This window comes from Musca vetustissima, unplaced genomic scaffold (genome assembly GCF_032173495.1).
Source record: "Musca vetustissima isolate MV318-11 ecotype Yass unplaced genomic scaffold, APGP_CSIRO_Mvet_v1 utg7334, whole genome shotgun sequence".
Taxonomy (NCBI): domain Eukaryota; kingdom Metazoa; phylum Arthropoda; class Insecta; order Diptera; family Muscidae; genus Musca; species Musca vetustissima.
The window spans coordinates 194,594-221,491 of record NW_026878942.1 but is presented as its reverse complement, the minus strand read 5'-3'; the positions used below and the strand labels follow the sequence as shown (position 1 = coordinate 221,491).

The window sequence follows — 26,898 nt, the reverse complement described above, 5'->3', positions numbered from 1 at the left end:
GCCGGATCTTGACAAACAGCTTCACCATCGACAGATTCTAATGCAAGATATACAATTGAATGTCTTATACAATCAAAATTATTTCTACATATTGCTTTCTAAACCTGAAGAAATAGAAGTGAGTGACAAAAATTCGCTGCAATTTAAGATTTTCGCCTACGCAACAAATCTCTTTTTTTCAAAAATTTTGTCGGTGGTTAGCCTTGTGCTCAATTCTTGTCAATCCCAAATTCATGGTATAGCCCATGAATAAAATATATGTATATCCTGTTCTAAGTGTTTGAAATGATCCGCGACAGGCCTTTAAATTTGTTTTTGGAATTGATGTTAGTCGGTTAACTTATAGATAAAGATCGCATATTTAAGTCCGTTCAATTTCAAGTCAATGTTCCTTCGAAAAGGCGACGTCGGTTAGGAAATATATGTAGAATATACCCAAAGTGGTGAAGGGTATCATATAGTCGGCCCAGTCCGACTATACTACTTTCCTTACTGGTTTCTTCTAGGAAGTTTATGATTGCAAATGGAATATATCGATATTCGGTATTATGGGAATTTAGGGCACCTTTATCAACCGGCTTTAACGCGTAGACTTCTAAATGTGGATATTTTTTAATAATTTCCAAACCACTATCAAATTTTGATGAGGTTATTTTTTTAAATTATTTATTTTTTTAACATTATACTCCCAACCATTATTAGATCTCAATATGTTGTAATTTTAACACAATGGTTCCATTTTTAAATAAATCAACATTTTCTTCTTTTTTTCGTAAAAAAAAATAGTTTTCAAAAATTATTTTTTTCTCTCCCTTCCATAAAAACACATTTTATTTTAATTGATTTGTTTTTAATAATTTGTATTTTATTGTTTTTCAATTATACAAAATATATATGAATATGTTTGTAAGTTTAATTTCATGAATATCAAAATATGCATATGTATGTACGATGAATGTGTGAATCTATGTAAACAACAAAACTGATAACAAAACAACTGAAATGGAATACAAAATGGGGGAAAAAGAAAATAAATGCAAATTAACTGATGCAATCAATGTCTATTTTGTTTTGCAGGTCATCAATGTCTGTTTACGGACCCCCAACGATGTTCTGGATGATACTGTTGTTACTACTGGAGATAATCATTCGACATCGCCCAGAACACCACTCACCCAGACTGCCCTTTCATCCATCCATCCATTCAAAACAAATAAACAAGTACGTAATGATGATGTCCACGATTACTGATAATTAGCTAATACTTCACGATTGATAACACCCGGATAGCTGGTATAGACTTGTGATTTGCCAGTCAATGCAATAAATTGCTCGGCAACTTCGACAGCCACACGAACCTGAGCCTCAGCTGTACTGGCGCCCAAATGTGGCGTAGCCACTACTTTGGGATGTTGTATCAATTTCTTGGTTACTTCAGATTTAGGTGGTTCTTCGGGGTAAACATCGAAGGCGGCACCGCCACACTGACCCGACTCCAAGGCATCGAGTACAGCTTGTTCATCAACAATACCGCCACGGGCAACATTGACTACTTTGACGCCTTTTTTGCACTTAGCCAAGGATTCGGCAGAGACGAGATCTGTAATGGAAGATAGAGAGAGGAAATGGGAGATAAATTAGAAATGAAATTTACAAAAATATTTAAAAATATATATTTTTCAGAAGACCCATAGGCGTGGATTTTTTAAACGGAGTATTTTTCAGACATGGATTTTTTAATAAAAAATATTTTTTCAGAAGAGAAATATTTTTCAAGGGCCAACTGAGGCGTGGATTTATTAAAGAATATTTTTCAAGGGCCAACTGAGGCGTGGATTTATTAAAGAATATTTTTCAAGGGCCAACTGAGGCGTGGATTTATTAAAGAATATTTTTCAAGGGCCAACTGAGGCGTGGATTTATTAAAGAATATTTTTCAAGGGCCAACTGAGGCGTGGATTTATTAAAGAATATTTTTCAAGGGCCAACTGAGGCGTGGATTTATTAAAGAATATTTTTCAAGGGCCAACTGAGGCGTGGATTTATTAAAGAATATTTTTCAAGGGCCAACTGAGGCGTGGATTTATTAAAGAATATTTTTCAAGGGCCAACTGAGGCGTGGATTTATTAAAGAATATTTTTCAAGGGCCAACTGAGGCGTGGATTTATTAAAGAATATTTTTCAAGGGCCAACTGAGGCGTGGATTTATTAAAGAATATTTTTCAAGGGCCAACTGAGGCGTGGATTTATTAAAGAATATTTTTCAAGGGCCAACTGAGGCGTGGATTTATTAAAGAATATTTTTCAAGGGCCAACTGAGGCGTGGATTTATTAAAGAATATTTTTCAAGGGCCAACTGAGGCGTGGATTTATTAAAGAATATTTTTCAAGGGCCAACTGAGGCGTGGATTTATTAAAGAATATTTTTCAAGGGCCAACTGAGGCGTGGATTTATTAAAGAATATTTTTCAAGGGCCAACTGAGGCGTGGATTTATTAAAGAATATTTTTCAAGGGCCAACTGAGGCGTGGATTTATTAAAGAATATTTTTCAAGGGCCAACTGAGGCGTGGATTTATTAAAGAATATTTTTCAAGGGCCAACTGAGGCGTGGATTTATTAAAGAATATTTTTCAAGGGCCAACTGAGGCGTGGATTTATTAAAGAATATTTTTCAAGGGCCAACTGAGGCGTGGATTTATTAAAGAATATTTTTCAAGGGCCAACTGAGGCGTGGATTTATTAAAGAATATTTTTCAAGGGCCAACTGAGGCGTGGATTTATTAAAGAATATTTTTCAAGGGCCAACTGAGGCGTGGATTTATTAAAGAATATTTTTCAAGGGCCAACTGAGGCGTGGATTTATTAAAGAATATTTTTCAAGGGCCAACTGAGGCGTGGATTTATTAAAGAATATTTTTCAAGGGCCAACTGAGGCGTGGATTTATTAAAGAATATTTTTCAAGGGCCAACTGAGGCGTGGATTTATTAAAGAATATTTTTCAAGGGCCAACTGAGGCGTGGATTTATTAAAGAATATTTTTCAAGGGCCAACTGAGGCGTGGATTTATTAAAGAATATTTTTCAAGGGCCAACTGAGGCGTGGATTTATTAAAGAATATTTTTCAAGGGCCAACTGAGGCGTGGATTTATTAAAGAATATTTTTCAAGGGCCAACTGAGGCGTGGATTTATTAAAGAATATTTTTCAAGGGCCCAAGGGCCAACTGAGGCGTGGATTTATTAAAGAATATTTTTCAAGGGCCAACTTGGATTTATTTAAAAATATTTTTCAAGGGCCAACTGAGGCGTGGATTTATTAAAGAATATTTTTCAAGGGCCAACTGAGGCGTGGATTTATTAAGAAATATTTTTCAACTTATGGTGGTATTAAATTGTTGCAAAAGTGAAATTTTAATTCGAAGAAGATTTATTTTGTGTTTTGCAAAATTTATTCATTTTTTTGACTAGACACACAAACAAATTATGCAAATCAAAGTCTCAGTCTCTGAGCAAAAAGTTTACACATGTCTTATGTTAATTACTCAACTTGGAGCTGAAGCTTTTAGCCAGCTGTCTATTTACTTTTACACTTGCCAGGAGAGTGTTTGAAAACAAAATTTTAATTTTCCTTCCCTCTTTCCTATGGAAAATAGACGTAGGTGAAAACACGTATGTCAAAGGTTAACAACTGCTCGATGCGGGGTCATATTTGAAATGTCAACAAATTAAGAGGAATTTTTTAATAGGTTAGGATGTTTGCTTTTGCTAATGTGATATATCAGTCCACCTTTCGGTACTTGCAAAATTACCACCCATTATTCGGTTTTGAGGACATTATATTCGAATTGGATGTAATTTGATACATTGGGGTTTAAATGGGTAACTAATCTGCTTATGAAGGATTATCAAAGCCATATGTGTGGAGTTTGTAAGAATATTGTTTTGAAGGACTGTTAGCACCAAAAGCGGCACTCATTATTCGAGTGGAGCCAAAAGCGTCGAAGTAAATAGTTTTTTGACGGACAGGCCCATAAACTTGGATCTTAAAGAAAAACCATTAAGGCAAATATTTATTTAAAGGCCTCCTTAAGTCAAAAGCGTCTAATTTTTTTACGAATTCAGAGTCATAATAATAATAAACAGAGAAATAAGCGTGGATTTTCTATGAATATTTTTTTAAAGAACTATCAAAGCCATAAACATGGACTTTTTCAGAAAAATATTTTCAAGAACTTAAAATTGGGTATTATACCCTACACAACTATGTTGTCAGGGTATTATAACTTTGTGCAGCCCCAAAAGTTTGTAAGGCCGCGAAACATTGGTCCTAGACCCACCTTTAAGTATACCGATCGTCATATCTCGACTAGCTGAGTCGATCTAGACATGTGTGTTCGTCCGTCCATCTGTACATTATAATTTGTAAACACGATACAGGCCACCGTTATGGACCAATCTTCACGAAATTTTGCATGTAGGAAGGGTTCTGGCCAATGAAGACCCCTATTGTTTTTGGAAAAGATCGGTTAATATTTAGGGGATGAAATGGATCAAATACTAAATTTTTGTCGGTTTTTCCGATCGCTCCAGAGGCCGCAATAATAGCCCGAACATCGTGAAATTTTGCATGGAAAAGGGGATCGGGCCAAAGAATAAGCATGCCTGTTTTGATAAAGATCGGTCAATGTTTAGCGGGTCAAATGGACCCTGACTTTTGTGTAAAAAATGACAAATTTTGTATTCTATAGCGTATTTATTTACCCCTGAAGGGCATAGACCCGAGAAGTTGATATTATATCCAAGAGGTGTGGTTGACCCTTAAATCAATACCAATTATGTTGTTATATGTGCCCGGATGTGGGAGTTACACCTAAATATTTACAGGTATCTCCGTATTCGTATATTATTTAGTAACCCATTATCACTCTAGAGAGCGGAACTATAGCGCTGATGGCTTTGAAATGTTCCATGAGGTTCCAGTTATGGTCAAGGACAACGCCTATAATTTTCGGTGATGTTCAGATAATAATTTTGGAATGAAGTGGACCGAAAACTTAATTTTTTGTGTGATTTTCGAGTCTATCTATACACAACAAATGAAAGCCGAACATCACACCACAACCCACTGTGAAGGGAATCTGGACAGTAGCTGTATTGAATACTCGTAATATTCGGAAAATATGTCAGTGTGAGGAAGAGGTGCTGTTTACCTCTAATCGGGCTCGGAATAAACATCCGCAGAAAATTTGAGTCGGTTGTTAGTTGTGTAGGGTATCGTATGGTCCCGTACGACTAGAACTAAAGAACTAACAGAGCTTTAAGTTTTGTATGGGTATTATTTTGATCGAATTCGCCGTAATTTAGTACTTTGAGTTCTTATAAATATAGGTAAATTTTTCGGGTAGTCCCCTCCCTCTCCTTTTTCTGTATTTTAGCGCATTCTTTAACAAATAATATTCGCCCGCTAAAAGAGCGCTGTAATTTGGAACCTTCGGTTCTTATTGTGTACCTACGAATTTTTGGTATTTTGATGGTTTTAAGTGCGAATTCGAATTCGCTGTAATTTGGTATTTTTTAGTCGCTTTTGATAATAAATCTCCCTCCTAAAAATTATTTATATTCGCCCCCTTTTAGGGGTAGTCCTCATATAACGCCATTTGCCTAAAATCACTTTCAAAGTTGATTTATGCATGTTCGTCCGTCCGTCTGTTCATTATAAATTAAACACAATGTACAGGTCACATTTATTTATTTGACCCAAGGACGAACCCTATTGAAATTTGGAAAAAATCGGTTCATATTTAGATATATCTCCTATATATATTTTCGTCCGATTTAAAGTAAATGGTGTTCCAAAGTCCCTATATATCTTTCGATTTGCACGAAATTTTGAATGGGGTACTATATTAAGTCTAGAATGATGTGTGTTAAGTTTTGTGAAAATCGGTTCATAATTAGATATAGATCCCATATATATTTTCGTCCGATTTAAGACAAATGGTGCACCAAAGACCCTATATACTCTTCGATTTGCACTAAATTTGCATAGCGTACTGAATTGAGTCTAAATGGTGCACCAAACTTCTAGTGTTTGTCCGATTAAGACGAAATCTTGCACATTGTATCAAATTGAGACGTGAATGGCGTTATTGCGTTTTATTGAAATTGGTGCAGATGTAGCCATAGCTTCCATATGTATTTCGAACGGGTGTCTGATTGAAATTAAATTTTTAACAGTGCGGCATACCGAATAGCTTGTATCAATTTTGCTATAAATCGTTTTCCATAAATTTGTCCCATGGTACACAGACGACTCTAAATCTGTCCGAATGAAATTAAATTTTGCATAGGTTGCAGAAAGGCATGGCATATGTTCCTTCGAGGGAGCATTGACATACAATTGTAAGGATACATATGTGCAATATACCCAAAGTGGTGATGGGTATCATATAGTCGGCCCAGTCCGACTTTACTACTTTCCTTACTGGTTTAGAATAAAGAACTACTGAAGAACTACCGCTGTCATAAGCGTGATTTTTTTAATAACATTTGTAAGAATATTTTTTTCCAAAAAGTGGGCATTTTAAAGAATGAAGAGCTACCAGAATCGTAAGAGTAAATTGTTAGAAGTCAATCGGTCCATAATCTTGGATTTTTTAAAAATATTTTTTTAAGGACTTTAAGAGTTGATTTTTAAATAAAAATTTGTTCATGGACTGTGTGGATTTTCAAATAAAACTTTTCTAAAAAGCTTTCAGAGCCTGGATATTTATCACTTACTTTTGAAGGGGTATCAGAGCCATAAGCGTTAAATTTCAAATAAATAATAATTTTTGAAGAACTCAGAGTCATAATTCAGGATATTTATACGGTACAGAACTATATTGTAAGGGTATTATAGTTTTGTGCCGCGCTGAGAGTTTGAAACACCGCGAAATATTGGTCCTAGACCCACCTTTCAGTATACCGATTGATTAGCTGAGTCAATTGAGCAATGTATGGCGGTTCGTCAGTCCTATTATATTTTGAAAAATAGCGTACAAGCCGCATTTTTGACCAAACGTTACGAATAAAAACCTTTTTTTAATAATGATCGGCTAATACCAAAACTTTATTTTTGTCCGTTTTTCAGATCGTTCTAGAAGTCACAATTATGACCCGAACTACACGAAATTTAACATCGAGAATGGGAACTGCCAATGGATGAGCATGGCTGTTTTTATGATGATCGCTCAATATGGACAAAGACTTTTAACACAACATTTTCGTTCCAAGGAGTAAATATTTACTCCAGAGTTACATAGACCGGATGAATTAATACTAATTAACATTGGGTGTTTTGGGATAGGCCCCAAATAAATGGAACCCCCCTATTATTTGGTACTTTGGGAATATTGAGCAATTTTTTTTTACTTTTTTCTTACAGAATCATAATCAGAGTCCTCGATCATCTTATATTTGATATTTGATATTTCATAAACTTACTGCTCTAATTATGGCCAAAAAAATGGGATCTCTGACCCATAGTGGGTCCGTCCTGCTTTGGTGATTTCCGTCTTTAAGTTTTAATTTTGCAAAAAAAATCATTAAGAAATTAAAAAAAAAATGTATACTTACTTTAAAACAATAACTTTATTTTTGGTTGCCGCTGGCACATCGATATTATCCACACCGGCTCCAGCACGACCAACAACCTTTAAACTTCCCGCCCCAGCTTCTAGAACTTGTTGGGTGATTTTTGTATCCGACCTAACAATAGCAGCATCGTAATTCTGAAAGAAGATCGTCAGGAAATTTGTATATGAATTGGAAACAATAAAAATAAATTACTAAATTCGGCCGGGCGGAAATTTCTGTACCCTATACCATGACATGGGTTAACTACCCCAAAATTTCCGGTTATGATCAGATGATACCTAAAATCGATTGAGAAATATCTACAATTCAGCAGGGCATCTGTATGGTGGCTATATAATTTTATTTATCCTCAACTAAACCGATATGCAAACTTACAGCCACTTCGTTAAAATACCTTAATGGGCGCGGGACTTGTGTATGGAGACTATGTTTACCTACCTCTTTGGTATTGATAATTTTATTCAAAGAAGTTTTTTCCCACGTTTGGAAGTTACATTTAAATTACTACAATGGGGCGGGACCTGTGTATGACGGCTATGTCAAAATTTCGTTTCGAAGTTCCATTAATATATGCACCTAAGATGGTGGAAACCCTTTATATGGCAGTTAGTTTAAAATATGGACCTATATTGATTATATTCATTTAAAACTTTCGGATTGCTAAGATACGGTTAGAAAATATGCCTAGGACTAGCAAAATACAGAAAATGGCACCGTACCGACATGTGGGTGTTATACCAAAACTTAGTCCTATATTGATCATTTTCTAAAAATATATGTTTCTCTCTTTAAGAACCCTTCATGCCAAATTCCAGCCTCCAATCGAAAGGAACCTTCATTCCTAAAAAAAAAATCACGAAAATATTTAAATAGGGATATACCAAAACAAGTATCTTTATAGACAATTTCCTGCAAATATATTTTTCCAACCTCCAAGAACTTTTAATGCAAAATTACAGCCCCCTTCATTTCGTAAATATGGCTACAAATTTAAAAACGTCAAAAAAAGATGTGGGTACTTTAAATAAGCCTATACCAAAACATGACCCACTGTTGAAAATTTTCTGCAAATACATGTTTCACCCTTCAAGAACCCTTAATGTCATATTATAGCGCCTTCGATCTGAAAATGTATCCAATATTTAGTTGATCAGATGGAAAATTTATTATGTTCGGCTTGTCTAGAGCAACTAGATTATCAGCCAAAAGTAAAGTATTCGGTCCGAAATATCATATGATCATCACCGAAAATTATAGGTGTCGTCCTTCACCATAACCGGAACCTCATGCAGCGCAAACATTTCGTTGCGTTATAAGCAACGAAATGTAATTCTATGCATATTCTATGCATATTCTCAAAAGGAATTATGTGTTTATCTCGTTTCCTTTTGCCTGGTACAAACATATGAACACGGACATATGCAATTGACATATGCACAAGGACACAGTTTGGCGATGGGCATAAAAAGGCTAGAAATACAATACAAATACAGTACTCCGATAAAATAGCTAATTATCAATGATTGTGAAAAAAATTTATCACAGAAAATGATTTCGGAGAAATATTCAATGAATAAATCAGTGATTTCTCGAATTATAAGTTGAGTTTATGCAACTATATCAGTAGTGACAGTGCAGCAAGGAGGAATGATGAAGACGTTTAAAGACGTAAATACCCGAGTATTTACCCAAAAAATGGATTTAAACTCATTAACTGTCGAACCACTTGACATAGGGGGCCAACATTTTGCTTACATGTTTTTAATGTCAAAGCAAATATAGAAATCCAAAATGGAGTCCCTGGGTCCAAGTTTTGATATAGCCCCCATATGACCGTATTTCCCGTTTTTAGATATTTTTACATTAGACACATTTTACAACCAAACTGGCTGTAATTTGGCACAGAGTGTTCTCTTAATGTCCATGCAAAAATGTATGTATGTAGGTCCACGTTTACTGGTAGCATCCATACAAAGGTACCCCTATTTTGAGTATATACCAAAAAATTGGGTATAAACTCATTAACTGGCAAACCACTTGACATAGCCGGCCAAAATTTGGCTAAGATGGTTTTTATATCAATACTAATGCGAAATTGGGTCCCTGGGTCCACGTTTTTAAATATAGCCCCCATATAACCGTACCTTCCGATTTTAGGTAATTTTTATCTATTAGCCAATTTTATTGGCTGGAATTTGGCTCAGAGAGTTCTCTATGAGTACCAATTGTTTACGCTTGCCCACATTTTCCGTCCCATATAACGGTCCTGCTTTTGGGTATTTATATATATTTATAAACTCTTTAACAGCCGAACCATTTGACGTGTGTTTTGAAGGTACGGTTATATGGGGGCTATATAAAAACTTGAACCCAGGGACCCCATTTCGCATACCATTACTTGGATTGACAATAAAAACCATCTGAGCCAAATACTCGGGTATTTACCCACGTATTTAAATTATCGTAAAACTATCCATTCTAAATCGATTTGATAACAGAAACCCGGAAATAGGGTGTAAGATGTTGGATTACCGATTCAATAAAGTAAATACCCAAATAAATACCCACAAATGGGTATTTACCCAATTTACCGGGTATTTACTCAATTTACCGGCTATTTACCCACTGCCCATCTCTACGCATCGGAAAAAATACGTTTAAATTAAGTTTTCTCTATGAATTCGTTTACTGGCCGAACTTATATAGGCTTTGATGAAACTATTTTTCGTTTCAAATATATTGTTTGTCTGTTTGTAGAAAGAAAATATTGACATTTGTTGCCTATATTTTTCGGAATTACCACGAATAACAGCAATAATGTTTTCATTTTATTGTTTATAAAGTAAACAAATTAGACAACAGTCAATTGATTTTCGGCAGGATTGTCATATTAAAATGAATAAATTCAGTTTAATTTTGTGCATTAACAACACATAAACATTGGGGTAATGTGCAAATTAATTTGAATTTAGGCTGTTAATATAAATTAAGGCGGATCTGCGCACAAAAGTTATAACGGTTTTAATTTTGAGGTACAGGGTATTATGTCTTTGTACATATGTCTGTAACAGGCAAAAGGAACCGAGATGGACACATGGATCCTTTTGAGAATATGCGCAGACTCATTTTTGAAGTCGATTTATGCATGTCCGTCCATCTGTCCGTCTGTCTGTCCATGTTAAATTGTAAACAAGGTACATGTTGCATTTTTGATTCTAATTGAAATTGGGAAAAATCGGTTTAGATTTAGATATAGCTCTCACATATATTTTCGTCCGATTTAAGGTATATGGTGCACCAAAGTACGTATATATCCTACGATTTGTACGAATTTCGGCATAGCGTACTAAATAAAGTCTAAAACGATGTGTGTTAAATTTCGTGAAAATCGTTTTAGTTTTAGATATAGCTACCATATATATTTTCGATTGATTTTAGGTAAATGGTACACCAAAGTCCCTTCGATTTGCACGAAATTTGCCATAGGGTACTGAATAAGGTCTATAATGATGAGTTGTAAGTTTCGGGAAAATCGGTTCAGATTTCGATTTAGCTCCCATAAATATTTTAGTCCGATTTAATGTAAATGGTGTACCAAAGTCCCTATACACCCTTCGATTTTCACTTTGGATAAGCCTACTGAATAGACCATCGGTTCAATCGTGGATATCGGTTCAAATTTAGATATAGCTCCCATATATATTTTCGTCGGATTTTTGGTAAATGGTGCACCGAAGTCCCTATATATTTTTCGATTTGCACGAAATTTGGCACAGCATAATGAATTAGGCCTAGAATGATGTGTGTTAAGTTTACTTAAAATCGGTCCAAATTTCGATATAGCTCCCATATATATTTTCGTCCGATTTTAGGTAAATGGTGCACCAAAGTCGCTTTATATCCTTCGATTTGCATGAAATTTGGTAAGCGTACTGAATTAAGTCTCGAATAATGTGTGTTAAGTTTCCCAAAAATCGGTTCTTATTTAGATATAGCTCCCATATATATTTTCGTCCGATTTAATGTAAATGGTGTACTAAAGTCCATATCTTTCGATTTGCACGAAATTTGGCACAGCGTACTGAATTAGATCTAGAATGATGTATGTAAATTTTTCTAAAAATCGGCTCAGATTTAGATATGGCTCCCATATTTATTTTCACCCGATTTGTGGTAAATTGTATACCAAATTCCCTATATATCTTTAGATTTGCACGAAATTTGGCACAGCGTACTGAATTAGATCTTGAATGATGTATGTAAATTTTTCTAAAAATCGGCTCAGATTTAGATATGGCTCCCATATATATTTTCACCCGATTTATTGTAAATGGTGTATTAAAGTCCCCATATATCTTTCGATTTGCACGAAATCAGACACAGCGTACTGAATTCGCGAACACATAAAGCTATAATACCCTTAAAAATTTAGTTGAGTAACTGTAATAATAATTTTTTGGTCAATGGGTGGCAAAAAATAGTCCGTATTTAATAGTACCCCATAATTTAACATATTTTGAATATTTCAGATATGTTTTCCAACCGATATGGTTCTAATTTGATGATTAGTATTCACAGTGGCTGGCAAATACTCCTACAAAAATTATAAGTAAAGGTCGAGCCCTTTTTAGCATTTTCGAACCGAAATGACAATATTTGAATATTACAAAGCATTTTGGGACCTGGACTTCTTCACAGAACATTTTCTATAGAAATACATGTTTCTACATAACCCCCTTATAAAGCACACACATTCATTTCGATTTGTTCAAGATCGCAGCCCAATTTTTTAACCAGAGTATCTGATATAGCCCTCATAAAAAAGTCCCGGGATTTTATTACCGATTTTAGGTATTTTTAATTCCCAACCTATAGTAGAGGGTATAAAAAGTTCGACTTGGCCTAATTTAAGTGCGATTTTAACAAAAAAAATATATTAAAAATTTGTGTACATCAAATTTGGTACACCCTAATATACACATATCAAAAAATAATCATCTCAAATTATAACAAATACTTACTTTGACTTCTTTGCACAGTTCATCAACCGGCAATTTCAATTTATAAGCAACCTGGACGAAAAGAACAAAAACAAATAATTAATTCAAAATAAAATTTCAATGAAAACCACAACAATAACAACAAGTAAATATTTTAATAATCATCAAAAAATAAATAAATTGAGACGAATAAAAAAACGAAATTTACATTAATGCCATTCTTTTGCAATAGCTCGACACAGGCACTGTCGACGGCATCGCACACCAACACATTTTTAATATCAACCGGCATTTTTTCTTTCTGTCTTATTTTTTTTTAAATTATTTCAATATATCTTTTGATTATTCTCTTTATTTTTTCGTTCTACTCAGAAGTTCGTGGGCTTTGAGGATTTATTTTTTTATTTTTCTTTTTTTTATTTGAGGACTTGTTGTTCTTGATCTGCACTTGTACAACCAGTCTGGACGGTATGCGAAACTCAACTGATTACAGAATATTGAAAAGAATACTAAACCGGCCGACTTTGTAAGAGACCTGCATTCCATAGCTGACGTTGGGTAGTATCACAGACTGGGGCGGAGGTAAAGGACAGACGTGCAAACAACAAACAACTCGCATTGAAAAATAATAAAAAAAAAACAAAATGAAAACAACAACGATCTCCAGACTGACCACATTGAATGGCTGTTTGTGTCTGGCGGCACAGTGTTTGAGAAAGAGTAGAATAAAAACTGGATAGAATCTTCACGAAATTATTATAAAAAAAGTTTAGGAAAATGTTTTTCTTTTATTAAATCTACACTACCTACCGGCTTGTTATGTACCCCAAAATAATTTCAAAACCCCTTATTATTGCTTCTAAAGCCCCTCAAAAAAATAAGGCATTTAAAAAATAATTTTTAAAAAATATACGCTTGGAGCTCTAATAACTTCTCGGAAATATTTAAAAACCAGTGAGCGGAGCAGTATAGTCGGACGTGGCCGACCATACGATACCCTACACAACTAACACGGAACTCGGATGTTTATTCCGATTCCCTTCACTGTGGATTGTGTTGTGATGTTCGCCTATATTCGACTGGAAAACACACAAAAAAATAAAGTTTTCGGTCCACTTCATCCCAAAATTTTAATCTGATCATTATCGAAAATTATAGGCGTTGTCTTTGACCATAATTGGAACTTCATGGTCAATTTTAAAGGGATCAGCGCTTTATTTCCGCGTTCTAATGTGGTAATGGGTTACTAAATAATATCTGAATACGTAAGCACCTGTAAATATTTAAGTGTAACTCCCACATCCGAGTACGTACGACAATGTAATTGGAGTCATTTTGAAGGTCAAACATTCCGCTTGGATACACTATCAACTTCGCGGGTTTATATGCTTCACGAGTAAATATATACGCCATAGAATACAATTTTTGTAATTTTTCACACAAAAGTCAGGGTCCATTTGACCCGCTAAATAATGACCGATCTTTATCAAAACAGGCCGAACATCTTCTCCATGTAAAATTTCGCGATGTTCGGGCCATAATTGCGGCCACTTTGCCATATTTGGTCCATATCATCCCCTACATGCAAATCCCTTCCTACATGCAAGGTTTCGTGAAGATTGGTCCATAACTGTGGTCTGTGTTTACAAACTATAATGGACAGACGGACTGACGGACGGACGGACACACATGTCTAGATCGACTCAGCTAGTCGAGATAAGACGATCGGTATACTTAATGGTGGGTCTAGGACCAATATTTCGCGGCGTTACAAACTCTTGGGGCTGCACAAAGTTATAATACCCTGACAACATAGTTGTGTAGGGTATAAAAATACATGCTTAGATCTTGATAGTCCCTCGACAATAATTAAAACCCATTAAGGAAAGTAATAAAGTCGGACTGAGAAGACTATATGATACTTCTCAGCACTTTAGGTATATTCTACATAGTCTCCTTTTCGAAAGAACATTGACATGAAAATGAACGGAATATATATAACAACTTTAGTGCGCGATTTCAATTAAATCGGACGAAAATATATATGCGAGCTATATCTAAATCTGAACCGATTTTCTCGAAACTTGACACACGTCATTCTAGACTTAATTCAGTACACTATGCAAAATTTTCCGCAAATCGAAAGATATATAGGGACTTTGGTCCACCATTTGTATCAAATCGGAAATCGTAAACTATATATGGAAGCTATAACTTAATAAACATCGTTCTAGACTTAAAATATTACTCACGTCATTCTGGACCTAATTAAGTATCGAATGCCAAATTTCGTGGAAATCTAAAGATATATAGGGACTTTGGTGCACCATTTACCCTTAAATCGGACGAAAATATATATGGGAGCTATATACAAAGCTAAACCGATTTTCACGAAACTTTGCACACATCATTTTAGGCTTAATTTAGTACGCTGTGCCAAATTTCGTGCCAATAGAAAGATATTTAGGGAATTTGGAGCACCATTTACCTAAAATCGGACCAAAATATATATGGGAGGTATATCAGAATCTAAACCGATTTTCACGAAACTTAACACACATCATTCTAGACCTAATTCATTACGCTGTGCCAAATTTCGTGCAAATCGAAAGATATATTGGGACTTTGGTGCACCATTTACATTTAATACGACGAAAATGCATATGGGAGCTGTATCTAAATCTGAAACGATTTTCAGGAAACTTAACACACATATTTCTAGGCCTAATTCATTGCGCTGTGCCGAATTTCGTGCAAATCGAAGGGTATATAGGGACTTTGGTGCATCATTTACATTTAATAGGACGATAATGCATATGGGAGGTATATCAAAATCTGAACCGATATTCACGAAACTTAATACACATCGTTAAAGACTTAAAATAGTACGCTATGCCAAATTTCGTGCAAATTGAAAGATATATAGGGAGTTTGGTGCACCATTTACCTTAAATCGGACAGGAATATACATGGGAGCTATATCTGAACCGATTTTCACGAAAATTGGCACACATCACTCTGGACCAGTTCAGTACTCTATGTCAAATTTCGTCCAAATCGAAAGATATATAGGGACTTTGGTGAATATACCGGGCGAAAGTATATATGGGAGCTATATCTAAATCTGAACTGATTTTTCCCAATTTCTATAGGGTTTGTCCTTGGGCGAAACGAATGAACTGTGACAAATTTCATCCAATTCGGATCATAAATGCGACCAGTACTTTGTTTACAACTTAACATGGACATGCATAAATCGACTGAAAAAGTGATGCTATGCATATTCTCAAAAGGAACCCTGTGTCTATGTCGTTCCCTTTTGCCTATTTGTATACCCTGGTGAAGGGTGAAGGGACGCTTGGGGATATAATAGTGCATTGAAAATAATATTCAAAAAATTTAACAATGTTAGTCCCGCGAAAAAATCCCCGCTTACGGATCTGATCGTTCCTCGAAAATAAATTTTTAAATATACACCCTTAGGACTCTGATAGTCCCTCGAAAATAATGTTTAATGTTTCGAAAATAATGTTTAAAATATCCAGGCTTAGGGCTCTGATAGTCCCTCAAAAATAATTTTTAAAGAGTTCTAAGCCCTAAGCTTAGAACTCTGATTGTTCCTTGAAAATAATTTTTAAAAAATCCACGCTTAGGGCTCTGATAGTTACTCTAAAAATAAATTCGAAAATACCCACGCTAAATGTTCTGATAGTTCCTCGAACCCTCTTGTAATTTCTCAATGGACCTTCGAAAAATTTTTAATAAATCCACGCTTTAGTCACTCAAAAATATTTTTTTTAAATCCTCGCTTCGGGCCCCCTCAAAAAAATCCTCGCTCTGGATATTTACTCTTAGGTCTCCAAAATAGTTCTTAAATAATCAACGTTTAGGACTCCGATAGTTTCTCGAACATAATTTTCAAAAAATCCAATCTTACAGCTCTGATAGTCCCTTCAAAATAATTTTTAAAAAAATCCACTCTTAGAGTTCTGAAAGTCCTCAAACATATTAAAAAAATCCACTACTAGGTCTCTGATTGCCCCTGAAAAAAAATCAACCTTATGAAGCTGATAGGTCCTCAAAAATAATTTTTAAAAAATCCTCGCTTCGAACTCTGATAATCCCTCAAAAATACATTTTTCATAATTCATTCTTCGATAATCCCTCAAAAATAAAAGTTTAAAAAATCCACACTTCGATGGTCCCTCAAAAATAAATTTTTCAATATCAACGCTTCGATAGTCCCTCAAAAATAATTTTTAAAAATCCACGCTTAGGGTTCTGATATATCCTCGGAAGTAATTTTAAAAATACCCTTGTTTAGGGCTCTGATAGTACTTTAAAAATAATTCTTCAAAAATCCACGCTAAAAACTCTTAAAGCCCTTCAAAAAATCATCATCAAAATTAAAAAATATGGCTCCAGATGACCTCAATTTTTTTTATAAAATCCATTCTTATGAAGCTCATAGGCTCTAAAAAATATTTTCTATAAAACGCACACAATAAAAATCTTTCTAAAAAATATATTTTTTTTTTAATGCATACTCAAGACTCTTTTTGCTCGCAAAAAATACAGGCTTTGTTCCTCAAAAATATTTTTTAAAAAATCGGAGTTATGTTTGTCCTTGAAAAATAATTTTAAAAATCGCCACCTGGGGTTCTGTTCGTCCTGGAAAAATATTTAAAAAAAAAATAGGCTTTGGGCTTAGTTTGTCCCGATGTTTTTAAATCCACGCTTATTGATATGTTGTGCCTTGAATAATATATATTTTTAAAAATTCACATTTGGGACGCTGTTAATCCTTCCAAAAATATATATTTTTAAAATCCCCGCCATCTATTTCCAACCACTGTGCCATGTAAGTAAATAAAATATCAGCATTATTATTTGTTTTCTTCCAAAGGCACAAAAATACTTGTTGCCGTGGACAACAACGTGTAAACGACCATCCATAAATGAGAAATGTCATAAATTAATGTGTTGTTGTTGTGGTGGTGGTCTGACCGATAAGAATTTCTCAAAATGCTGTTCTGTCTCACCTACTATCCAAAATTTTACTCAGACAATTGCACTAGGTTATATGAGAGCTATTATTTTGTTGTTGTATACACTATATTACACCTTTGATAAAACGACTAAGCGGCTTCTTATCGCATCGTGATAGTCTCAGGAGAACAACCAATTTGTATTATATCAGATGATCAACTCAATATAGAGATAATGTGAAAATTTCATTGAAAATTTTGACGGCCCTTATTATTAATCTAATCAACATAATTTGTACGAAAGTTAAACGGTTATAGGCTGTTAACAAATTTTCGATCATAAATTATTAAATTGCTTAACCACGCGTCCAACAGGTGATATGAAATTGTCTTGGTTTCTGAAATCACTTTTATCAGTTTTATTAGATTATTGAAAATAACTTCCAGAATGTAGGTTATTGCCTGTCAAAAAAGGGGATATACAATTTTGTTTTGTATACCCTCATGCATAGAATGGACCGTGTTTAAAAATTTTAAGAAAAGTAGTAAAAAAATATCAGATGAGCTCGAGATTTTTATGTTACCTAAATTTTTAAATATTTTTTTTTTTTTTTAATTAATTTAATTATTTTTTTTTTAAGTTAAATTTTCCGAAATTTAAACAATATTTTGATTTAAAATAAATATATTTCCATGTTTCTTGTCAATTTTGTCCAAGCAGGGCCATCTATATGTGAAATATTTATTTGGAAGTACATTTAAAAATGTAAAGCCGCCTAATGGTTGATGCAGTGTAAAATCGGCCCCAGTTCATTGCTATCATACAGAGGCATCTATAGATTAAACAAATGGATGTGGGATATTTACATTTCATATCAAAGAAATGAACTGGTAGACGTTTTATAGATTCAATAACCAGATGACGATGTTTTCACATCGGTTCTGTTCCAGTTCTCTTTTCATAGTAGAACTAGTAAAAGGGAAAACTGTCAAAATCGCTGTCAGAGCTCAAAAGCATACCAAATGTTCTGGAAGGGAAAACTAGTAAAAATGACAAAATTAAAGGATAATACTTCATAATCAACACAACAGCCAATCAGAAGTAGGCATTCCTGTTTATCATTTTTACTCGGCCAAATTTCTCGAGTAAAAAGTTTACAAAGAGAAAGCCCTTTTGGTTTTGTGCTCTCTTAAATTTGATTCCAGTTTTGTGGGTTCAGGAACGGTTTCCGAGTAAAAACATGTAAAATTAGTAGATTCTTTTGGGTTTTGGAACGGAACTGCTGATATGTTTTCCGAATATTCCCAATATTCAGTACAGCCCTTCTAACCGTGGGTTGTGTTGTAATGTTCGGCTTGTGGCCTATAGATCGAAAAAAGACCACAAATTAAGTTTTCGGTGCACGTAACTTTTTTTGTGATCATCACCTAAAATTATAGGTGTTGTCCTTGACCATAACTGGAGCCTCTGAGAAAATTTTAAAGCGATCAGCGCTATATTTCTGCCCTCTAATATATGAATACGTAAGCACCTATAAATATTTAAGTTTAAATCCGGCTCTATGTCCGTCAGGAGTAAATATATACGCCATAGAATACATTTTTTTTTTTTTTTAAATTTTTACACAAAAGTCAGGGTCCATTTGATCCGCTAAATAATGACCGATCTTTAACAAAACAGACATGCTTATTCTTTGGCCCCATCCTCTTCTCCATGTTAAATTTCTCGATGTTCGGACCATAATTGCGGTCTCTGGAGCGACCAGAAAAAAAATACAAAAATTAAGTATTTGATCCATTTCATCCCCTAAATATTATCCGACCTTTACCAAAAACAATAGGGGTCTTCATTGGCCAGCGCTATATTTCTGCCCTCTAATATATGAATACGTAAGCACCTATAAATATTTAAGTGCAATTAAGTCAGGGTCCATTTGATCCGCTAAATAATGACCGATCTTTATCAAAACAGACATGCTTATTCTTTGGCCCCATCCCCTTCTCCATGTTAAATTTCTCGATGTTCGGACCATAATTGCGGTCTCTGGAGCGCCAAGAAAAAATACAAAAATTAAGTATTTATTTCGTTTTAACATACCTGCACTATACAATTTAAGTATTGTTTGTGAAGGTAAGTCAAAAATACTGTATAATATTATTGAGCACACATCTTCGTACTTCTTTATGGCCACCCTTTGAATCTACCGCACATTGTACATGTTTTTCATCGATTCCGTTAACTTTTGCAAGTCATAATTCTCGAAATGTTGTGCCACTTATCCAATAATGCAGTTTTCAATGCTTTTATATTTTTTGGTTGCTGTAAATCCACATTTTTTCAACTAAACCCACAAATTTTCTATAGGGTTACAGTCGCCAGCCCAAAGGCGTATTCAAAACTATGCCGCAGTTATAAAAAAGCCACAATCACCTATATGTGCCTTCTGCTTACGATCACTATGTTGCAAAAATTACCCAATTATTAATATTGTTTAATTTTTTAAGGCTCTTGAGAAGTATGTGCATTAATTAATAAGGATTTTTAGTGTATAGACCTTTATTGACCACAAGTCCCATCAAAATATATTTATGTCTGTTGATAGCATGCTTATTTATATGCAATTATATAAAGATTTGTCCATGATAAAATGTGTACATAAAAACTTTATAAAAATTAAATTTTTAATTTGTTAAAAAATCTACCAATCGACATGTACACCATTTTATGAAATTTATTTTTCATATTATTTGAAATATACAGATGGGTTACAAATTAGAAAGGATTGTCATTTCTTAAATGAGACTACATTCCATAATTATGCCATAGTTTTTTAATATAGTCTGTCGTATTATTTCGTGACCAACTTTAACACCACACTTTTCTTTGAGCTTCCTCACAAGCGACCTTGGTGAAATTTGAGGGTTTTGCCTCTTCGCTTCAACTCCAATCTTCGTTTTATTTTTTATTTTAACAAAACTTATTACACTTCATTCTAGAGTCAATTCAATAAGCTTTGCCAAATTTCGTCTCAATCCGAAAAAAAACATTGGGAACTATATTTAAATATGAATCGATTGCGACGTTATAAGCTCAATTTAGACAGAAATTTCATCTCAATCGGACGAATACTGGAACTTTGGTCTTTATGGAAGCTATATCTAAATCAATGAGATTGATCCTGGGACCAACATTAAAGAATTTGCTACAATGACACAATTATTCAAGGTAGGATATATTGAAATGAGTAACACAAAAGCAACTCTGCAGGTAGTGGCTTCTTCTGTCAAATATAAAATAAAACCAGTAAGGAAAGTAGAAAAGTCGGACGGGGCCGACTATATAATACCCTTCACCACTTTGGGTATATTCAACAGATGAATCCTAACAGACGCATTTTAAAAGTACCATCAAAATGAAATTGGATCCATAAACATGTCATTCTGCAACCTATACTATTTTTTTCATTTGGTCAGATGTAGAAGCTACATCTAAATCTGAACCGATTTCAACGATTTCAGGAAATTTAACACTCATCATTCTAGACCTAATTCATTACGCTGCGCCAAATTTCGTGCAAACCGAAAGATATTAAGATACTTTGGTATACCATTCATCTTAAATTGGACGAAAATATATATGGGAGCTATATCTAAATCTGAACCGATTTTCACGAAACTTAGCACACATGATTAATTGAATACGATATACTAAATTTCATGCATATCGAAAGATATATAGGGACTTTGGGGGACAATTTACATTAAATCGCACGAAAATATATATGGGAGCTATATCTAAATCTGAACCGATTTTCACCAAACTCAGCACACATCATTCTGCACCTAATACAGAACGCTCTTCCAAATTTCGTGCAAATCGAAAGATATATAGGGACTTTGGGGCACCATTTACATGAAATCGGACGAAACTATATATGGGAGCTAGATCTAAATCTGGACCGATTTTCTCGAAACTTGGCAGACATCACTCTAGGCTTAATTCAATACGTTATGCCAAATTTCGTGCAAATCGAAAGATATATAAAGACATTGTGGCACCATTTACATGAAATCGGACGAAACTGTATATGGGAGCTATATCTAAATCTGGACCGATTTTTACGAAACTTGGCAGACATCATTCTGAACCTAAATGATTAGGCTGTACCAAACTTCGTGCAAATCGAAAGATATATAGGGACCGTTTACATATCTAAATCTGAACCGATTTTTTCCAATTTCAATAGGGTTCGTCCTTGGGCCGAATAAGTGACCTATGCCAAATTTCATCCAATTCGGATCATAAATGCGACCTGTACATTGTTTACAATTTAACATGGACAGACAGACGGACGGACATGCATAAATCGACTTAGAAAGTGATTCTATGCATATTCTCAAAAGGAACCATGTGACTATCTCGTTGCCTTTTGTTTGTTACAAACATATGCACAAAGACATAATACCCTGTACCACAGTGTGGTGAAGGGTATAAATCAGTGGTGGCCATTACAAAATGGAGCATAAGTGTGGGTGAGCGTAACTGAGAAGTCATCATTAAAAACGACTGACGAAAAGAGGAAAAAGAGAATTCGTGTTTAACCATCGACACTCAGTTACGGTAGCGTATATGGCCGAGCATGCCTGGTATAAATACCCCACGGGATGTTTTTTTTCAAGACATTACTGAATACCTAAAATATGTATGAAAGGTTTCAATTTATTCCCAAAATAGTATTTGTTTCATCCATAACAGACTTATTTATTTCAGGCGAAATATATTTAGTATTCAAAAGTCTGCTTTTCCACAGGCAGATTTTTATTTGGCAAATTTTTTGTTTTCTCTTTTGAAATTTTCGCTTTCTTTTCCATTAGCAAAATTTTCTTTGCCAAATTTGCGAATCAAAATACAAAAGAAAGAAAATAAAAGTCAAAAGTGTTTGCATTTTAAAGATTTTTTTAATATTTTATTTATTTTTTATATATTTTATTATATAAATTGCAAAAATTAAAAATTAAATTTCACTTGACCAAATTAAAGCAACAGGTTTGTAAACAAAAGCCGGCTGTGTCATGGTGTTGTCATGGTGCTTTATTATTGGCATCACTTTTACATTGTCATCGATTACACAGTCATTTCGATAACATCGATAACCACATATGTCAAATGTCATTCAGATGCCGCTCATTTTCAAAATAACGTTGATGGTGGCGGAGTTTTTGTTTAGTTTGTCTTGTTTGATCGTGACAGAAGAAGAATTCGCTTATTGAGTGTGTGCGTGAAATATTTACTTCTTTTGTGTTTTTAATGTTTTCTGCGAAAAACATTTGTAAATTTATCAACATTTTCAGTGTTGTCTTGTGAAGAGTGTGCATAATAAATGTGAACGAAACATACGTCAAAGAAGACAGTGTCAAAGGAAAAAAAATTAACCTAAAAAACAACATATTTAAACAAAGCCAGACATGTCTGGAAAAAATTCCATACAAGTGGGCATTAAAGTGCGACCACTGCTAAAAAAGGAAAAGGATCAACAGCCGCTGTGGCGGGTAGTGAATAATTCGATTCAACAAGTGGACTCACAAAGTGATCCATATTATTTTGGTAAGTGAGAAAGAAGAAAAAAAAAACAGGACAAAGGGGAATAAATATAGGGAGGATTCGTTAGGCGGTTGCTGGTTGATCTGTCTGTACATGGAATGAATATTTTATCCCACCTCATGCTTTTGGACTTTCTGTGGTGTCTTTAATACAGTTGTTGTTGCGGTCATGTATTTTAAAAATAACTTCCTGAAGATTTTGATATAAAAAATTCAATTTATTTTGATTTTTTTTCGTGTGTGCAGCATAATATGAACTTTCATGGCACACATAACGGTTCTTGATTCTTAGTCAGACATGTTTGTGCAAGACAACAGCGCCTGCTGCAACAAAAAATGCATTTATCTGCCACTATGACACAGACGCTGCACCAGCAACAACAACATAGCTTCCTAGATGAACTAGGAGTGCTTTTGGTTGTTTTTGTGTGTGTGTGTTTATGTTGACAAAAATAGGAACGACTACAACATCGTCCACTATGTTTTCTCCAAATTTTCAAAATATCTATTTTTAGCAAATTTCTTTTTTGGTGTCTTGTATTTTATTTTAATTAATGGTGATGATTATTATTTGTCTAATCCCACAAATGACCCACACCACCACAGCTGATATGGATTTATTGTTTTTAAGGTCCTCTGCCATGGTATATGTCATTCAGTTTGAAACTCATCGAAATATCCCTTTTGAAACATATAAATTGTATATTTTCTGGATGAAGGTAAAAATCTAATACGATTTACCACCATTGTTCGTCCATTTTTTTGTAATCACGCCAGTCCCGGAATTTTGAGGACTATATCGGAATTAGTTGAAATTTTGGACCAAGTCTAGTTTAGGGCCCCCTCGCGGATTGTTTTAAAATTATTACCACATGTAGTCCTTAGGGCCCTGATTATGACATATTTTTTTCTTGCAGAAATCGGTATTTCCGGAGATATTGGCCTCCCAACATTTCTCATAAATTTTTCAAATCCACTAGGGCAATATGGTTATCATTTTAAAGCATTTGAAGCTCTGATTACATAAATATAATATTAATATCAAATAAGTCCATACTTTTTGAGATTAGGTAAAATGGTATTTTTTCACCAATAGTCGGCACAAGTTTCCAATTGTCGGCATGTCGTATTTTGGGCAATTTTTTCCAGCTCAATCGACATAATTTCGTATTTTGAGTACTCATTTAATAGAAAAATCTTTCGAAAAAAATGATCAATTTTGGTCCAAGTTTTAAGGTAGCCCCTATATAAAGGCAAGTTTGACTTAACTCTAGTTTAGTAAAAACGATCCGATTTTTCTGATTTTTTTCAGAGGTAGGTATTTTTACCTTCATTATCGGAAAATCGATTTTTTTGAATGACGTACCCGGCTACCCGGTTCTACGGATCCGGTTAATATAAAATGTATCATTTTGAAATACCTTTCCATTGAGTGGTGATATGGTGGGTTTATCTCAAACCGTTTTGGAGATACAGTCAAAAACTTGGGTTTATTTCCCGATTTTTTAAGTAAAACTCATTTAATAGAAAATTCTTTCCAAAAAAATGATCAATTTTGGCTGTATCTGTTGTGGATCAAAAGATATGGCCTTAGAACCCTTAGAACAAGGAAATTCTGCCGCGTAACCGGTGTTGTTGTAAATCCTCGGCCAAAGGCCGGCCACCCACAAAACAATTGTATTTAAAAGGATATTCTGTCGCGTAGCCGGTGTAGGTATCTGTCCGTAGGAGGAAGTCTTAAATCCACAGCCGAAGGCCGGCCACACACAAGACTATTCTATTTTGAAGGAGATTCTGTCGCGTAGCCGGTGTAGTTATCTGCCCATTAGAGTAAGTTTTAAATCCCCAGTCGAAGGCCTGCTACACAAAAACTATTCTATTTAAAAACAGTTTCTGTCGCTTAGCCAGTGTAGGTATATGTCCATAGGTGAAAGTCTTAAAATACTGGCCGATTGCTGGCCACAAAAAAAAACATTCTATTTAAAAGGAGATTCTATCATGTAGAACGGATTTTCTTTGTTTTTATAGGGTTCTAACACTCATATCATTTGATCCACAACAGATAATGCCACATATCGCACCATTTTGGAAATGGCCAACTGTAGTCTATCATTTTAGTCCAGATTGGAGACGGACTTCCGGGTCAAATAACCGGGTAATCGGGTACCTCACCCAAGGAAAAAAGAGATTCCCATAATTAGGGTAAAAATACCTACCTCTGGAAAAAATTTCAGAAAAATCTGATCGTTTTCACTAAACAAGAGTTGTTCCAAATATTGTTTTTAGACCCTATTTTACTTTGGACCAAATCCTTTTCAGACAATTTGGAGTCGATTTATAAATGTCCGTCCGGCTGGTGCGCACGATAACTCTCGAAGAGAGTAACTTAAAATTTCTTTCAAACTCAGTTCAAGTTCGAAGATGGGGATATCGGTCCACTCCTGGTACCTTACCCACCAAATGGTCAAAATTGTATACAAATTATTAACCGAATTTTGCGTAATTATACCTTACACAACTATAGTTTTCAGTGCCGTTAAGAGGTTGTATCGTCGCAAAATATTGATTCTAGACCCACCTTTTAGTATACCGATCATCATATTTCGATTAGCTGAGTCGATCTAGCCAAGTGTTTCCGCTTGTCTGTCCATTATAATTTGTAAACACGAAGAAGACCGCTAAACTTTTATGTTTTACTCTTTCCTTGTCACTCTAGAGGCCATAAAAAATTATCACCTGAACATCGCCCAATTTTACACGGAGAAAGCAAGCAGATCTGTGAACATGCACTTCCCTTTTCATGGCAATTAAGAAGGAGACCTGGTCAACTATTTAAATTTACATGATATCTTTGAGAGTAAATTCTATGTAAAATAACACAAAAGAGCGACTCTCTATTTGTTCAAAACATAAACGAGATTCAAAACATAAGGGTCCGGTTCGAAAATGATCTATATCGATACATATTTAGGCATAGCCCCCTCCCGACTTTCGGCATTTTGAATGCTTAGCGTTATTCCAAATACGTCTACCATATGTAAGCCATGTTGTCCCATCTTAAAATATAGGGGCTATAATTGTGCTTCGCAATTTCAAATATATGTCAAATAAAGATCCCGACGTGCACTTGTTTTTTTATTTTTGTTATTTATTTCTTATAGATCACATATTCGATCAAGATGCCACAAATCAACAGATATTCGATAAAATGGCCAAACATATTGTCCATGCGGCAATGAAAGGTTTTAATGGTACCATATTTGCCTATGGCCAAACTTCATCAGGTAAATTTTGTTTATAGAAGCATTTATTTCTGAAATTTAAAAACTAATGTTCAATTTTTATTAAATTACAGGAAAAACCTATACTATGATGGGTGATGATGACAATCCTGGTGTTATGGTTTTGGCTGCCAAGGATATATTCCGTGAACTTGAGCAACTCTCTGTACATAGACAATTTCTTCTCAGGTAATAAGGAGTCAATTTTTACTTTTATACTCTTATTTTATTTGTTTAGGGCGTATCTAATAAATTTTAAAGGAGCGATTGCAAATCGTTTTTAAAAAGCTAATAACAAATGTCCTTCGGAGAATTGATAATAAGATTATATTTGTTTTTTCCCGAGATCTATATTTCGCAAGCCGATGACCATCTACCCATCTGAACT

At 34.5% G+C, this 26,898-nt stretch overlaps 2 protein-coding genes across 2 annotated transcripts in view; one reads left to right on the top strand and one right to left on the bottom strand.

Moving 5' to 3' along the window:
* Positions 1-1,217: 1,217 nt before the first annotated feature.
* Positions 1,218-26,898, bottom strand: part of LOC133323724 (D-3-phosphoglycerate dehydrogenase-like) — a 75,603-nt gene continuing 49,922 nt past the window's right edge. The window contains exons 2-6 of the mRNA XM_061532645.1: positions 12,849-12,937; positions 12,662-12,712; positions 7,619-7,774; positions 7,488-7,491; positions 1,218-1,600 (exon numbers count right to left, since the gene is read on the bottom strand). Of these exons, the coding sequence (XP_061388629.1) occupies positions 1,245-1,600; positions 7,488-7,491; positions 7,619-7,774; positions 12,662-12,712; positions 12,849-12,932 (651 nt within the window). The 5' untranslated portion in view covers positions 12,933-12,937 and the 3' untranslated portion in view covers positions 1,218-1,244. The remainder of the gene's footprint in view (positions 1,601-7,487; positions 7,492-7,618; positions 7,775-12,661; positions 12,713-12,848; positions 12,938-26,898) is intronic.
* The window catches only part of LOC133323723 (centromere-associated protein E), a 37,832-nt gene continuing 34,020 nt past the window's right edge, over positions 23,087-26,898 (top strand). The window contains exons 1-3 of the mRNA XM_061532644.1: positions 23,087-23,233; positions 26,391-26,513; positions 26,585-26,699. Coding sequence (XP_061388628.1) covers positions 23,095-23,233; positions 26,391-26,513; positions 26,585-26,699 — 377 coding nt within the window. The 5' untranslated portion in view covers positions 23,087-23,094. The remainder of the gene's footprint in view (positions 23,234-26,390; positions 26,514-26,584; positions 26,700-26,898) is intronic.